Consider the following 18,644-nt stretch of genomic DNA (forward strand, 5'->3'; position numbering starts at 1 on the left):
AGTGGGGGTCACTGACCCCGTCCAGAAATAAAATGCTCTGTAAGTCTCCAAATGTACATTTTATTACTCCTCTCCTGTTGAAATTCCAGTCTCTTATTCAAACCAATGCATGGTTACTATGACAATTTGGACCCCAGCAACCGGATTGCGGAAATTGCAAATTGGAGAGCTGCTAAATAACTCCAAAACCACAAATAATAATATATCTATATAACATATCACTCTCTAAATCACACTAAAAGTTCATTAAAAGTTGAACAACCCCTTTAGGAAAACAATGCAACAATAACTGTTCTCTACATTTATTAAAGGGGTCGTTCACCTTTAAGGAAACTTAGTATGTTCTAGAATGGCCAATTCTAATAAATTTTTCAATTGGTTTCCATTTTTTTTATAGTTTTAGAATTATTTGCCTTTTGGCCCCCTCCTATTCATATTTCAGTCTCTTACTCAAATCACTGCATGGTTGCTAGGGTAATTTGGACACTAGCAACCAGATGGCTGAAATTGCAAACTGGAGAGCTGCTGAATAAAAAGCTAAATAACTCAAAAACCACAAATAATAAAAAATGAAAACAATTGCAAATTGTCTCAAAATATCACTCTACATCATACTAAACGTTATCTCAAAGGTGAACAACCCCTTTAACCATCTTGCTCAATTTTAAATGACCTAGTCCACACAGTGCTTGACTATTTTCTTCCCAATGTGTTAATCCTTGCTTCTTGAAATAATAGTCCATTTGTGGAATAATAAAAAAAAAAAAAGTGTTGTTTCTCGTTGCATGAAACTCTGACTTGCCCTAATCTGCTCTGAGTAACGTAGACGAGACAGAAGCCGTTTCATTATCCTTCTAAGAATGTAGTGTGTGTTTAAGAACGTCTGTGATATTTTTTTCTCTCTCTCGAGGTTAAGGAATTAATATAGATATGGCATCATTTGCTGTTTGTTATAACTTCTATTACTCTCTAATGCAACAAATTTGATAAGACATTGATGCTGACTGTAAACATAATGTCTGATCTAGACCTGTTTTGAGCCTCAAGGTGACTATTTCAAAGTAGCATTTGGCAATCTGAATTTTTAGTCAATCTGTCCAAACTAAAAATTTCATATACAGGTATGGGACCTGTTATCCAGAATGCTCGGGACCTGGGGTTTTCCGGATAACAGATCTTTCCATAATTTGAATCTTCATACCATAAATCTACTAAAAAATCATATAAACATTAAATAAACCCAATAGTTGGATTATTTGGATAAAATGGAGTCTATGGGAGATGGCCTTTCCGTAATTCGGGGCTTTCTGGATAATGGGTTTCCGGATAATGGATCCAATACCTGTACTATTGTCACTTTCTGGCGCATAAATGGAGAATGGGCAGATACAGAAGAGCTGTAGTACCTTCTCATGTCTACCCAGGTCCACGTGTTCATTATGTTCGAGCACACAGTATCCCACAATTCATGTAGTTGGAAGTTGCGTGGATTGTTTTTCTGCTATCGTCTGCTATACATGCATACATACATCAGACATAAACATATTTCTGTTGTAGACTTGTTGCTGTTTGCACGATTTACAACTCAGTTGGTGATTGGATAAATAGGTAACAAATGCGATAATGGCGGAGCTCATCCAGCGCGTTCCAATCCCCTGGCCGACCGCTGCTCTACGCCAGTCACCTCCAACCGGCTCCAACATGCAGACAAGAGCTCGCTACGGAGCTCTGATCGGAATAATCCAGGAGACGGTATAATATCAATCAGGCTTTATTACAACGCTTAAAATGACATGGAACGGAGGGGTATGTGAATCTCTCTAACGCGTTTGGTGCCTACATCCTTGGCACTTCATCAGAGTGATTTGTGAACACCTGTGCCATAGTTAAATAGGCAAATGGTTGCATCTCATTAGTGAATTAAAGGCAACGTTCTGCTTGTGAACTACATAAAAATGTGTGAATATAGTGATCAATTACCATAAACTGAAAAACATTCACCATGAAAAAACTTGTATGTATGCACTAACAAAGTTTTTTGATTGTAAATATAATTAAAGAGGACTATCTGTACAGTGTCTGTCCATATGTGTACTTATGTGCATCAATGAATATGTGTATAAATATGTTATGTTACTAAACATATAAAAATGATAATATATAGTGTGTGTAGGTGTAAGAAAATTTAATAAATAGTGCATGATCAGTTAAAAACTGTATTTTTGTGACTCTATATTCACTTAAGTTCTATAACAGGCATTTAAGTGTTCAACAAACGTGTGTGTGTGTGTGTATATATATATACGTTTTGCAGTGATACATTAATAAATATATCAATAAAAATATATACATATCCCAATGTGAGTGTTTATACAAAGGTTTTAAAAAAAAACATCCACATGTATACTATAACACATATCATAATGCATACAATATGCATATTATACTTTTGCCCCTGGGATATGTTTGCTTATGGGGTACATATCGGCACCAGGAGGGATTGTGTTGGAAGTTTTTTCAGCCTGTGTATGGCCAGTTTTAGAAGTGTTAGTGCATTTTCCTTTCCCATGACTAATTCAGAATCTGGATTCTGTATCTGGGACACCTTTTGAATATCTGTAAACTCAGCAGATATAACATTTTCATATTTAGAACACTTTGACTCGGTAGGACATAAGGTGCTGTTGAGCAGATGTGTGAAAATGATATAAAATTCAGAATTCAAGAAATATTTGCAGCTTAACTGTTTTGTTTTTTAAATACATTTAAACACTTTTCTGAATGTCTTTTTCGAATCATATATGATATTGTGTGGATCCCTAAGTTTAATAGTATTCTTGATCATTAAAATAAGCTTGATGTGTTCTGTTGGCAGTGGTAAAGTGTCAGCAATGAAAATTGTCATGCACTGTTCATATTGTTGTCCACACGTCATCATAGTTTCAGTAATTTAATCCATATGTGGTATTAGACTTCTCTGAAGAGTGGTGGTACTCATATTTCCTTTTATTTTAGAGCATTTGGAAGATTTCCTGGGTGTGACTGATGATGATCTCCCTGGTTTTGTTGTAAATGTACTGGTATTTGCCCGGTTTGCTGTAAACATATTGGTATAATGAAACTCGTTATCCAGAAAACTACAAAATTACAAACTACACTAACAAACTACAAAACTACAAAAAAATTTGAATTCAATCTCCCATAAAGTCAATTTTAAGCAAATAAGAATAATAATAATAAAGATTTTTAAAAATGTCCTTTTTTTTCCCCATTTGTTCCTGTAAAAAAACAAAAACAGTACCTTGTACTTGATCCTAATTCAGCCGCATAAATCCATGTTGGTGGCAAAATAAAATATCTGAAATCTGGCAGTATGTCAGTTTTGCTAAAAATGTGTGCTACCACATAGTTTAGAAATTCAAATGACTTTAAAGGGATTCTGTCATGATTTTTATGATGTCGTTTTTATTTCTAAATGACACTGTTAACACTGCAAATTATTTACTCTACCATATAAAATTTCCTACCTACCTGAACCAGCAAGTTTATTTTTTTTAATTTATAATATTGGTGTGTAGGCAGCCATCCCAGGTTATTTTGCCTGGTCATGTGCTTTCAGAAAGAGCCAACACTTTAGGATGGAACTTCTTACTGGCAGGCTGTTGTTTCTCCTACTCAATGTAACTGAATGGGTTGCAGTGGGACCTGGATTTTTACTATTGAGTGCTGCTCTTCAATCTACCAGGCAGCTGTTAACTTATTGTTAGGCTTCTGGGAGGGGAATGATATCACTCCATCTTGCAGTACAGCAGTAAAGCGTGACTGAAGTTTATCGGAGCACAAGTCACATGACGGGGACATCTGGGAAACTGACGATATGTCTAGCCCCATGGCAGATTTCAAAATGAAATATAAAAAAAATCTGTTGGTTCTTTTGAGATACGCATTTTAGTGCAGAATTTGGTTGGAGCAGCACTATTAACCGCTTTATTTTGAAAAAAGAATGTTTTCTCATGACCATAGTCCTGTAAGGATGTTTTCTGCAAATTAAAGATATTTTTGGACATTATTACAGAAATAAAAAAACAGTATTATTTGTTTAAAATGTAATCTGTGGGTGATGGCCTTCCCGTAATTCGTAGATTTCTGGATAACCAGTTTCCAGAAATGGGATCCCATACCTTTACTGTACTAAGGAAGCATAAGCTGTCATGAAGAGAAAACAAAGTATGTTCTTTTTTTCTGTGCTGATAAAGTTCTCCACAAGCAATTCTGGAAAAAAAATATATATATATAATCCAAAATACTTAAGCCATGCAGTTGGGGATAGCATACGTGTTGCAGCCCCTTAATGTTTTATATTGGTTTGCCCTCCTTGCTTGGAGACTAATGGCTTTTACAGCAGACATTGGGAAATGCCATCTGTTTATTATGTTACTTTGAAATGAACTGCTACATGTTCACTGACTTCAGAAGAAATGTATTTTTACCCTCTCAAGTAATACCGCTCCTTATAACCCAGGAGTGTTCATACTTTATTAATGCGAGATCTACTTTTAGTGATGTTGTCCCAGTATGATCTACATACATAAAAGCATTGTTAGCATTCTGTTCCATGGAGAATATTACTTAAATATTATATTTATTTCAGAGAATTTACATAGCTATATTTAACAAACAACTATTTCTATGTAACCGTAACATAAATATCTGAATGAAAAGCATGAAATAGGACAGTGATTTAGACAATTGATTGTTGACAATGTCTTGAGATCTACTGGTCACCAGCTAAAGGTCTACTGGTGGATCCCGATCTACATTTTGGGCACCCCTGTTATAACCTATTCATCTCATCAGACTAATAGTATTAGCTATTCGGAGTATGATGGTACAGCACTGCTAAACATTTACCAGGGGGCAATGCAGTCCATGTTTTGAATTGGGTTCTATCTCATTGTCACGAGTAAATATTGTTAGCATAATTAGATTTAGATTTTGGAGCAGACATGCATAGTCACATGTTAAGGTGCCAAAATCCTCTCGATGTGTCAGCACCCAGGCCTGTCAATCACTGATTTTTGGTCTACATTTATACACATCCCCATGTGGCAATTCGGCTTTTTTCAGCAGCATTCGGCCGAACCAAATCCTAATGTGCATCTGTAAATTAGGTGTGGGAAGGTAAATCAATTGACTTTTTGTCACAAAACAAGTAAACATTTTCCTGCCTTCTTCCTTTCCTGCCTCTAATTTGCATAAGCATATTCAGCAGCTCTCCAGTTTGTGATTTCAGCAATATGGTTGTTATGGTCCAAATTATCCTAGCAACCATGCATTGTGATGCATAAGAGACTGGATTATAAATAGGAGAGGCCTGAATAGAAAGAAGATAAATAAAAAGTAGCAATAACAATAAATGTGTAACCTTAGAGCATTTTTTTTTCAGATGGGGTCAGGTACCCCCTGTTTTAAATTTCGAAATAGTCAGAAGAAGGCAAATAATTCAAAAACTATAAAAAAATAAATAATGAAGATCGATCAAAAAGTTGCTAAGAATTAGCGATTCTATAACACACTAAAAGTTAACTTAAGGGCCAGGGCACACACTGCTACTTCAGTAATTAGTCGCCCATCGACAAATCGCTTCTTCTTCGGGCGACTAATCTCCCCAGACTGCCTGCCGGCTAGTTAGTAATTCGCCAGAGGTATGGCAGTCGGATTGCTTTGGCTTTCCGACGTTGGCCAAGTTTCCTCGTGAGGCAACTATGGAAAATGATGCGCTCAGATCGCCACCGGCGATTTACATTCTAGCCAACGGGAAGGCAGTTGGGGGAGATTAGTCGCCCGAAGAAGAGGCGATTTGTCGCTGGGTGACTACCCAAAATAGCAGCGTGTGCCCTTACCCTAAAGGTGAACCACCCCTTTAATGAAACCATGAACCATTCAAAATCAGTTTATATATTTTGTGTGTAAATTAAAGTTGGCCCATTGGATGTTAAAGTGAGGTGTTGAGAATTCTTGTATCTTGCTTTCAGGCAAATGCTTCCAAAAATAGTGTTGGTTACCACAAAGATCTAATAAAACGTTTCTGGGTTTTTAGCAGTCAGGAGGAAGAGGTTAGTGGTTCCTGTCAGGTTGGGGGCAGCTTCCATATAACCAAAGATTGATGTGACATATTATTCTAGCTTTATTTGTCCCTTATAGCTTGCACTTTCACAAAATACTTTTTACACACTGGGTTGCTTGGTGTATACTGCAGAGGGATTATGTATTTTGGTGTCAAGGGACAAATGGCTCCTAAGCAACTACAGTTGCTAAGTTTTATCTAATTATTGTTAGCCCTAATTTCCTTTGGTCCAGTTTCCATGGATGTGATGACTTTGCATTTTGCTGTGCACATGTCATTATGTCTTCAGGACAACATGTGTTTGTAAGCATTAAAGGTATATACTGTATCTCCTCTCCCTTTTACATGAGCTCATTCAGTAGGGCTTGTGTAGAAAACACTAGCTGAACTTTTCTGGAGCTTCCTATCGATGCCCATCTCATTTTACCACATGCTAAGGTCTGTTTTATCAAGATCCGGTTTAAACTGAAAAGGGATTGTCTGTCCATATATTGCAGTATATATTCCATGCTAAGGTCTCTTTTATCAAGAGCCAATTAAAGGAAAACTATACCCCCAAAATTAATATTTAAGCAACAGTTTATATCATATTAAGTGGAATATTACCAAACTGGAATATATATTTAGGTAAATATTGCCCTTTTACATCTCTTGCCTTGAACCAATATTTCATGATGGTCTCTGTGCTGCCTCAGAGATCACCTGACCAGAAATACTACAACTTTGACTGTAACGTGAAGAAGTGTTGAAGCAAAAGACACAACTCTGCGTACGATCCCAGGGGACGGCCCTTATTTTTTAAAAAGTCAATTTTTTTATTTATGATTACCCAATGGCACATACTACTAGAAAAGTATGTTATTATGAAAATGGTTTATTTACATGAAGCAGGGTTTTACATATTTTTTATGCAATATCTTTTTATAGAGACCTACATTGTTTGGGGGGTATAGTTTTCCTTTAATGCTTTTTGAGTGTGGACAGAAAACAAAGTACAGGTATGGAACCTGCTATCCAGCATGCATGGACCTAGGGTTTTCCAGATACGGGATTTTTCTATCATTTGGATCTCCATACTTAAAGTTTACTTAAAAATCATTTAAATATAAACCTTAATAGGAGTGTTTTGCTTCCAATAAGGACTTATTATATCTTAGTTTGGATCAAGTACAAAGTACTGTTTTATAATTATAGAGAAAAAGGAAATACTTCTTTTAAATTTGAGTTACTTGATTATAATGGAATCTATGGGAGATGGCCTTCCAGTAATTCGGAACTTTCTGGATAACAGGTTTTTGTGTAATGGATCCCATACCTGTGTGTGTGTTCCCCCCCCAAAAAAAAACATCATACCTGATTGAAAAGAAATAACGACAAACACTTTCCCAGCATCTCTTGTTTCATTGTGACATGATGGATTCTGGGACTTGAAGTCTCATTCCTTTTTCTGTGCTGGTTCATAGATTCTCTGGAAAACAGAAACTTTAAAAGACCAGCAACAAAAAAAATTAAAAAAAAAAAAAATTAGTTTCTATATAACGAAAAAAAGAAACCACCAAGACACTTTTAACTTTAAATTGGCAAAGTCTTTATTAAGAAATTACTTACCGATTCTCTGCGGCGCTTGACTTCTCCTCCCTGGCTATCTCCCATAGAAGGCAGGGAGGAGAAATCAAGCGCCGCACGATGGATCGTCGGCATGTCACGTTTCTGAAGAGGAGAAACGGAGAATCTGTAAGTTATTTCTTAATAAAGACTTTGCGAATTTAAAGTTAAGTGTCGTTAAGTACAAAAAATTTTTTGTTACTGGTCCTTTAAGCCTTAGAATCCATTATTTAACAATGAAACAATATGGGGAAGGGTTGAATTACATTGTGAGCTGCAGGAGGACGGGGAACTGGTCCCTGCAGCATGGTTTCTGTGTATAAGGTTCTCTGGATAAAACTGTATCTCCAGACATCTCTATCTCTGCATAGGCCAGTCATTTTTGGGAGTGGTTTGTCTGTGTTTGAAAAAACAAAAAAATTGTTAACTTCTGGACGTTCAGATAGACATCTGTGCAAAAATGATTAATTTCCATCTCATGTTTCCCAATAAAGCTGCGTAGTAAGTATTGCAGCCAGTTGTTTAAATTGTTTGAATATGATACCTTACTTACTTGGTATTTTTCAGCAGCAGCTGTAATGGCACTTGGGCGTAGAGTCCTGCAGCGGGTCGGGTTCCCGCAAAAACCTCCGGTACCCTGCGGGTTGCAGGTAGAAGTTCGGGTGCATTTATAGATGCAGGCCGGCGGTTCTGCGGTAAGGGCAGCGGGTCTTCTCAGTAGCAATTTTTACTCCTTTTTTCCGATAATGCCTACTTCAGATGATGTCACTTTCGATTTACAATGACAGCACTTCCTGTTTTACATCTTTTTTTCTTCTTCTGACCACGCCTACTTCCCATGATGTCACTTCCGGTTCACAATGACAGCACTTCCTGATTGATTCTTGATGGTCAGCAGGTCTGGGTTGAGTATAAGGTACTTGCGGGTCAAAGCGGGTAAGAATGCGGGTCCGGGTTGTGGATTGCAGGCTGCGGGTACGGATCGGGTACGGGTTCCAAAAAATGGACCCGCGCAGGACTCTACTTGGGCATTTTGTCTGGCACTTGCATTCAGCAGAAAAGGGCAGCACACAATGTGTTACTAAGGAAGCTCAGTAGAGACTCCGGATTGGACCTTTGGACCACTGCTATTTTCCAGTGGAGGGCACTGCTAGTCAGAACTCCCTGTGTGCTACTAGTTTAGACCCCACTAAGCTTGCTTTATAACAGATTTTGGAAAGTTTCAAATATAACTTGCATTTATTCAGTATTGGTACAGCAGATTCCAATATGTTAAGTAACAGTTCTGACTCTTGGGCTGGACCACATCAGTTTTTTTTTTGTTTTTTTTTACACAGCTATATGTTTTATTTAGCTGTATGTTTAACTGTGAGAGTGAGCTATGCATAAAAACCCTTGAATACCCTCCACCCCTCCTTTTTTTTTTTTTTAACGTTTACATCTTGTGAGCAATGACACAGCAATAAATTTTGTTTGAACAAAAGATTACAGTTCTTTATATACAAACATATCAGCCTTCCCAGTTTTTGTTGACAAGGCAGAAATACTGAGAAAATGCTTTCCTTGTAAAAGAAGCCGGGGGGGGGGGGGGGGGAATGATGGCGCTTTAGAAATATGGAAAAAAAATAACAATACCAATATCAGTATAGTTTGGGACATGAAGACATTTTAAGCTACTAAAAATTCCCTCCCCTTTAAACTGAAAAGGGATTGTCTGCCCATGTATCATCCTATATAATAAAGTTGAAGTGTCTCTGTGTCCGTGGGATTTCGCTACTGCGCATGTGCCCCACGGACCGTCTCTGGCAAATTTTTTTTAGACTAGAACAATTCTGTTTTTATAAATGTTTTTATAAATGTTTGACTACATATGTTCTGGCGCCCGTTAATTTAACGGGCTTAATGTCTAGTTGTAGTATTATTCCATGTGGCCAGCTAAGTCAGTCATCCCTGCTATGGCCAGTCTTAGGGGGTTATTTACTAAAATCCGAATTTTTCTCATTTAAATGGGTGGTTCACCTTTTGAAATAACTTTTAGTATGATGTAGAGAGTGATATTCTGAGACAATTTGTAATTGTTTTTCATTTTTTATTGTTTGTTTTTAGAGTTATTTAGCTTTTTATTCAGCAGCTCTCCAGTTTGCAATTTCAGCAATGTGATTGCTATGGTTTAAAATACCCTAGCAACCATGTACTGATTTGAAAAGGAGACTGGAATATGAATAGGAGAGGTCTGAATAGAACGATGAGCAATAAATATTAACAATAACAATACATTCGTAGGCTTAACGAGCATTTGCTTTTTATAAGGGGTCAGCGACGCCCATTTGAAAGATGCAAAGAGTCAGAAGAAAAAGACAAATAATTATAAAACTATAAAAAATAATCAAAACCTTTTGTAAAGTTGCTTAGATTGGCCAATTTATAACATACTAAAAGTTACCTTAAAGGTGAACCAACCCTTTAAAAAAAAATCTTGACCTAACTGCCATGCTGGATTTTGCTTTATATATTAATAAAAAACCAACAAATATATTAAATCCTAGCAGTGCACAACCTGAAGTACGTTTGCAGTCTTGACACCCAAATTAATAAACAGTAAGTTCTGCATTTAAAAATGGAGCAACACATGCATCACAAGAGCTTACTTACTATCCAGAGGGAAATTACTGTGCTTTTCTGCAAACCCTGTTTACACTTGTACAGGACTCCAGTGTCTGCTCTGCATTCCCCCTGTGAAGCCAGCCTCGGCTCCATTGTGTCTGTGCTGCACACCCTATTGCATAACTGCACTGAAAATGTCTGTGCCCCTGATTCGTAAAAATAAAAAAAACAAATATATAGCAGAAGACAAAATCTTAGGTGAGTTTGTTTCACTTTGTAGATGTTGAGTATGTTGGGAAACCATTAACTTTGCATGATTTTGAAATTACAATTATAGAGGCCTATATGGGCAACATCTCCAGAAATCACTCCAGACATTTATCAGCATTGTTAGTAAACATGCCCAAATTTGATCTCCTGTGGATGGCAAGGCATTTAGTGTGACAGTAGATATAAAACAGTATTTACAGCACTGTTTATTGAACTCCTGTTGAACAAGGGGTATATTGCTTGCTCATTTAAGCTGCTACTTTCAGAAACATCACTTTAGGGTCTGGCCACACGGGCGGATTCGGGTAGATTAGTCACCAGGCGACAAATCTCCTCCTCTTCGCGGCGACTAATCTCCCCGGTCTGCCATCCGTTGGCTTAAATGAAAATCGCCTGGGGGCAGGCACACTGAATGCTTAGTTTTCCGAAGTCGCCCGTAATTGCCTCACAAGGAAACTTCGGGTGTCTTCAGAAAACAAAGTGCTCCGTGTGCCTGCCCCCAGGCGATTTACATTCTAGCCGGCGGAAGGCAGATCGGGGAGATAAGTCGCCACAAAGAAGAGGAGATTTGTCGTCTGGCAACTAATCAACCCCGAATCTGCCTGTGTGGCCAGCCCCTTACTGTATTTAGTAACGTTGCCATGTGCATTTTTATTTTGTAAATTACAAATCATCAGTTTTCATTCAGTTAACTGTAGTGCTTTCAGTTGTGGAATCTATCTCCGGGAATGGCTGCCACTTGGGCCAGTCAATCTATCCATAGGTTCGCACACTCAAAAATACAAAAATTCTAAAGCAAGAGTGGTATATAAAAAAGTTTTTTACTGTTGTGCAAGATAAGATACATATACAGTATACCACCCAATAGTATTGTTTATATTGTTTAGCAAAAAAAAAAAAGGACAAACAACAAGTAACGGATACACCTACCAAGAGAATGAGAATAGCCCCAACGTTTCGGCACTATGGCCTTATCAAGGGGATTCTGATGTGTTGCCAAATTTTATAGAGGTATGGAGATTTGCGCGCTTCTTATACTTTTGGATATGTGACGTCACATCCTGCCTACGTCACTTCCGCAGATGAGTAATCCGCGACTTTCTCTACATTCACTAGTATCGGGCACACTAAAGCAGAAGCAAGCGCAAGTGTTTACATCGTTTCCAGGCAACCTGCAGCGAGGAACGATGCACATCACAGCCTTTACTCACAGATCATTTCCAACCAGGACATCTAAATAATGTGCAGCGAAACTATTGCTGAAATCCACACAAAACTCATCAGTGCCATATACAGTGCAGTAATATATATAATAAATATCGTTAATTGATATCTTATAGAGCAATTCTAATCCTGTGATATTACTAAAGTGACTGTGCCAAAATTTATTCTAAAAAAGTGCCAAATAATCGATATAGTTATCTACTCATAACATGATCAATTTATATACATATTGCAAATCTAAAAAGTGCAACATCATATATAGTTAAGTAGAATAAATTCATCAATAATGTTCTACAAGATCTGTGAAAATAGTGACATATATAAAATAAAAAAACATGTATAATAAAAACATCAGAACAATTCTATAAACTCATTTCAACACTCAAATTGAGGTCACACCTCCTATTTTGCTCTACTGAATATTTTGCTAAATTGCTGTGCCCTCCATCCATTTCTAACTTTACATGGGCCAGTCAAGTCATGAGTAACGGTTTCAATTTGGTGCTGTCAATGCAGGCACATATCCCAAATAATTTTTCTATCATCTCTGAGTATTTTGAATGTAAATTTGTAGCATAAATTCTTATGCAAAATTCTATAACAGGGACAGGATAAACAGCTGATCCATGCTAATTTGTTTTTTTTCTTTTTTTTTTTCAGAATTAAGCCAACCCAGTCTGAAGGTGTCAAGTCCAACCCGTCAAAGAGGCACAGAGATCGGCTCAACACTGAGTTGGACAGATTGGCAAGCCTGCTTCCATTCTCAGACGAGATCATATCAAAACTTGACAAGCTTTCAGTGCTTAGACTCAGTGTTAGTTATTTGAGGGCCAAGGGTTTTTTTGAAGGTAAGAAATATAAATGTTTGTTTTTGTATTTTTTTCTTGTTCACTGTTAGACGACTTTTAGGGGCCTAGACTAAAAGCCACATAAAAGCCATATTGGTCAGCATATTGGTCATTTTCATCAAATAGTGGTTCTTAGTGCTTTACCTGAGGAAAGCTCTCAGAACCATTATTTGATATAAATGAGAGTAAGGAATATTTTAATAAAGAAGAGTAAAGTGAATAAGAACTGTGGATATGCCATGGTACTACTGTGGAGTTATTCTGTACAGAAAAGTCATAGAAGCCACCATTTGGAAATGTGGCTTAGAAAAACTCTGTATATTCCTGCAAAGTCATTCTTAAAGGGATGCTGTCATGGGAAAAAAATTTCTTTTCCAAAATGCATCAGTTAATAGTGGTGCTCCAGTAGAATTTTGCACTGAAATCCAGTTCTCAAAAGAGCAAACTGATGTTTTTATATATTAATTTTAAAATCTGACATGGTGCTAGACCAGGGATCTCCAACCTTGTGAGCAACATTCAGGAGTAAAAGGAGTTGTGGAACAACACATGCATGTAAAATGTGCTTGGGGTGCCAAATAAGTGCTGTGGTTGGCCTTTTGGTAGCCCCTATGTTAATTGTCAACCTACATTGAGACTCTGTTTGGCAGTACATCTGTTTTTTATACAACCAAAACTTGCCAAGCCTGGCATTCAAAAATAAGCTTCTGCTTTGAGACCACTAGGAGCAACATCCGAGGGGTTGAAGAGCAACATGTTGCGCACGAGCTACTGGTTGGGGAACAGTGGGCTAGACATATTGTCAGTTTCCCAGCTGCCCCCAGTCATGTGACTTGTGCACTGATAAACTTCAGTCACTCTTTACTGCTGCAAGGTGAAGTGATATCACCCCCCACCCCCAGCAGCCTAACAACAGAACAATGGGAAGGTAACCAGATATCTGCTCCCTAACACAAGATAACAGCTGCCTGGTAGATCAAAGAATAGTAAAATCCAGGTCCCACTTCGACACATTCAGTTACATTGAGTAGGAGAAACAACAGTCTACCAGAAAGCAGTTCCATCCTAAAGAGCTGGCTCTTTCTGAAAGCACATGCTCAGGAAAAAGATGGCTGCCTACACACCAATATTACAACTGATAAAAAATACACTTGCTTGTTCAGGAATGAAATTTTATATTGTAGAGTTAATTATTTGTATTGTAAACCATGTAATTTAGAAATAAAAATCATGACAGTCCCTTTAAAAAATCCTGTACTTTTATCACCATGGCCACTTGGCACTGTTCTTTCTAACTACGTAGAGATGAATATAAACAGAAACAGCATTTATCTAAAATGATGCAGAAACACATGCATACCGCAAACTGGGTGCATGATTCAACTGTCAACCATCAGAAATTGAAAACTGACCCACAAAACGGCTGCCTGAGGGCATCCAAAAGCTGAATAGTGCAGCCTATAGCAAAACCCCTGTTTTGATCTGTGAATACTAGTCAAAGCAAGCCCTTACAGAGAAGGTTGTGAAATGTAAAACTTCACCAGCATAGTGCAGCAAAGCAACATCTTTGAATGGATATTAATCATGTTCTAATCCGTTTAGATCAGTGCGGCCTAACTTATAATATATAATGGTCCAATTGTATGTCATACAACATGGTGGAGGGCCGTACTGAATTAAAAAGATGTCATATAGTGAAGTCTGTGGTGCCTGTGAGCAGACTGAGGGCCATAAAAATCCCTTGGAGGGCCACATCCTGCCCCGTGGGCCTCCAGTTGGACAGCCCTGATTTAGATGATGGATAGCAGGCAAGTGAAAGTTAAACATTTACTCGGAGTGGGTATTTTGTAAGAAGTCTTGAAGTGACAAAGGATTTGTTTTGGAATTGAGTTGCAGTTGCGTTGACACCCCCTGCTTGGAGAGCACTGGGCATTTTATTTATAGGTCATTGAAGTAAGTCCAATATCTGTTTATGGAACTTTACAGTAATAATTTGTCTTGCATATGTGTTCAAAAGGTGAATGCAAATTATAAATTTAGTCAAATATTTGAGAACTCATGGAAAACTTACAAAGTACCAGTAAACCCTTAAAGTAAGTCCTCTTGTCAAAAGAAATGCAGAATTTCTTTCCTTCTATTGTGTACACATGGGCTTCTGTATCAGACTTCATTAACCTCCAGGGCTAGGGTTTGAGCATGCTCAGTTTGCTCCTCTCACTCTCCCTCCCGTCTCTGCTGTAATCTGAGCCCGGAGCTATAAGTGAGCAGGGAGAGACTCAGGCAGGAAGTGATGTCACACCAAGTTAATATGGCAGCTGTTATCCTAAAAAAACAGAGAGAGCTTCTAGAACTTTTTACTCTAATAATTACTCTAATATTTACAGAATAAATATAGCATTCTAGCTTACACTATTGCAGCTAATATAAGGGCAGAGACAGACGAGAAGATTTGGGGATTTAGTTGCCCAGCAACAAACAGCCTTTTCTTCGGGGCGACTAATTTCCACCAGCTGCCTCCCCGCCGGCTACAATCTAAATCGCCAACGGGATGGCACTCTGAGCGATTCGTTTTCCGAAGTCGTCCGAAGTTGCCTCATGAGAAACCTTCGAGCGAGATCCATCGTGCAGCGCTCGTTTTCTCCTCCCTGCCTTCCTTATAGGAGATAATAGAGCGTTGTTTGATGGATCGCCACCCGGTCGCCTTTTCTCAAGAGGATTGTATTCAGAGTTTCAGTAAGTTATTTCTTAATAAAGACTTTGTGATTTTAAAGTTTAATTTGTCTTGCTGTTTTTTTTTGTTTTTTTTTTTCAAGGTATACTTACGAATTTTCATTTTTAAAAAATTTGATGTTACTGGTCCTTTAAGAATTCGAAATCACTGGTTGAAAAGAGCAATGCTTGAGAAGCAGTGTTAGCTAAGGTATTTTGTTACCATTTGGTTTAATCAGTAACTAGCACAGAAGCTGAAAAGCAAATAGCAGTTTGCTCCTTTTTGTATGTATTGCTGGAGTTCTTGATAAGAACACAGAGCAATATTATCTGGGTTCCCTATTAATGATTTGTGCACTGTGGTTAACTGTAATAACTTCTAGGCTAAGACTGAATCATCACTGTTTATTAGGAAGACTAGTTTGAACGAAATGAAGCACTCTGAATAACAGGATGCAAAGGGGGTGTGGATTCCTGAGGAAAGTCAGATCTAAATGTGCACTCATCTGGCTTGGAAGGAAGCCTATGTCTCTCTCGGTAACAATAGATATATTTTAAAGAGTAGAAATAAGTTTGAAGGGCATCATTTAACTCCTTCCTTATATAATCGTGGTTTGGCAATTGCCTATTTATTTATACAGTGCCTTGCAAAAGTCTTCACCCCTCACAACCTTGGATTAAAATGGATAGTTTCTTTTACAGAACAACTTTGAAGAATTTTTTTTTTTTATTTTATTGTAAAGCAAACAACAAATAGGACAAAATAACAGAAATATTCCGCGTGCAAAATTGTTCAACCCCCCCCCCCCAAAGTCAGTACTTTGTAGAGCCACCTTTTGCGGCAATTACAGCTGCAAGTGGCTTTGGATCAGTCTCTGAGCTTGCCACATCTTGCCACTGGGAATTTTGCCCATTCCTCAAGGCAAAACTGCTCCAGTGCCTTCATGTTGGCTGGTTTTCGCTTGTGAACAGCAATCTTCAAGTCTGACCACAGATTCTCAATTGGATTGAGGTCTGTACTTTGACTAGGCCATTCCAAAAGATTTAAATGTTTCCCCTTAAAACACTCGAGTGTTGCAGTTTAGCAGTATGCTTTGACTCATTGTCCTGCTGGAAGGTGAACCTCCGTCCCAGTCTCAAATCACAGGCAGACCCAGGTTTTGCTCAAGAATATCCCTGTATTTAGCACCATCCATCTTTCCCTCGACTCGGATCAGTTTCCCAACCCCTGCTGCTGAAAAACATCCCCACAGCATGATGCTGCCACCACCATGTTTCACCGTGGCGATGGTGTTCTTGGGGTGATGGGATGTGTTGGGTTTGCCCCAGACATAGGATTTTTCCTTGGTGGCCAAAAAAGTTCAATTTTAGTCTCATCTAACCAGAGCACTTACCTCCATACATTTGGGGAGTCGCCCACATGCCTTTTGGCAAACTCAAAACGCGCCTCCTTATTTTTGACTTTAAGTAATGGCTTTTTTCTGGCCACTCTTCCATAAAAAAATTTTATGCCGATCTATCACATTAAATAAGATTAAGAAACATTTAAATTACATGTTGGAATGTAACAAAAGAGGTAAAAAGCCAAGGGGGTGGGGGTGAATACATTTGCAAGGCAGTATATGTGTTCTCTGGCCTTTAGTTTGTTTGTAATGCAGTAAAAAAAAGTTCTTTTTTTTTTTTTTGCATTTTATGTTATTCTCTATATTATAATACTGTATGAGATATAAGCATTAGAAAAGCAAACCTTGCCCAGTCTGTGTCCATGTTACTGTTTATTCTTAACCTTCCCACAACCTTCCCACAACTGAAACTTGGTGACTTATGACTGCCCAAGCCAGTCCCTGACCATGTCTGGTTAAGCCTGTCCCTGCCCCCATACAAACTGGATGCACCTAGAGTGACCACCTGGCCAGTATTTTACCAGACTGGCCACTAAAATTTATACTTGTTACCACTGTTATTTGAAGGGCAGAAAGATAATGCTGTATAGCAGGGATCCCCAACCTTTTGAACCCGTGAGCAACATTCAGAAGTAAAAGGAGTTGGGGAGCAACACTAGCATGAAAAATGTTCTTAGGATGCCAAATAAGTGCTGTAATGGGCCATTTGGTAGCCCCTATGTGGATTGTCAACCTACATTGAGGCTCTGATTGGCAGTATATCTGTTTTTTATGTAACCAAAACTTGTCTCCAAGCCAGGAATTCAAAAATAAGCTCCTGAGGCCACTGGGAGCAAAATGCAAGGGGTTGGAGAGCAGCATGTTGCTCACGAGCTACTGGTTGGGGATGACTGCTGTATAGTAAGGCTGGTATTTATTTCCAGTTGCACTATTTACTTCTCTACACCAGAATATGGACCACATATTTGGGAGGGTTAGACCTTTTCTAATGTGAACTAGTTATTAATGTTATATCCAATCTGTTGCTGTTCATCTATTGCTGAACTGCTTTTTCCAGCATCCCAACAACACTCATTGGTTGTTATAGCCATGGAGGATATTGTAGTTTAGCAGTTAATGAAGGTCACTAAACTATGTCATGTTTGTAGTTGTACACTCAAAACAAATGGAGAACTTCTGATATCTAGTGGCAGTTAGTAGAATGTCACATAGGATGCTGGATGTTGTATTTCATCTTGTGAATTGGGTTATTCGCTTATGGAGGGAACAATTTACTAGTATGCATGCATCATGCTTTGTTCTAGTAAACTCCTCCACTATCTTGTTCCCTGCTGGTGATGTTATTATGCAAATGAAGGGCACACACTAACTTCCAGCAGGTGGCAGCACTACTGAACAGCAGCTAACAGAGGTTTGGCCGATTTGAAAATAGCTTAAAAGGGTTGCTAAGCAACCAAGGAATTTCAACTGGGCATGTGTGAGATTTTAGAGCTGTTGTTGGCTGGGAAGATATAGGTAGGAGGGGCCAGTGAAATCCAATGCCTGCCTGCCTCAGCTAGAACTGCAGTGGAGATTGTGCTAAACAGGGCAATGAGGGAAACCTAAGATACTCCTTGTTTGGTCTTTGTAAAGTAGATGATTATTAGTATACTTGATTAACTATGCATTGGTAACCTAATTATCTGGTGCCAAAGCAATGGTGTCCCTAACTGATATCTGATATGAAGACTGGAAATTGTCAGGCCAATGTTTCATGTGCACTTATGCCATCCTCTCCTGAATGTTCTGTAGAGAGCCTCCATATACTCCACATGGGTGGCCAAACACATGCATGGCCTTTTAAAATTCATGAGA

The 18,644-nt window shown here is 38.3% G+C and overlaps 1 protein-coding gene across 1 annotated transcript in view; it reads left to right on the top strand.

Moving 5' to 3' along the window:
• The window catches only part of ahr.L (aryl hydrocarbon receptor L homeolog), a 91,059-nt gene that overhangs the window by 12,606 nt on the left and 59,809 nt on the right, over positions 1-18,644 (top strand). The window contains 1 exon segment of the mRNA NM_001171912.2: positions 12,491-12,678. Coding sequence (NP_001165383.1) covers positions 12,491-12,678 — 188 coding nt within the window.

Source organism: Xenopus laevis, chromosome 6L (assembly GCF_017654675.1).
Source record: "Xenopus laevis strain J_2021 chromosome 6L, Xenopus_laevis_v10.1, whole genome shotgun sequence".
Lineage (NCBI taxonomy): Eukaryota > Metazoa > Chordata > Amphibia > Anura > Pipidae > Xenopus > Xenopus laevis.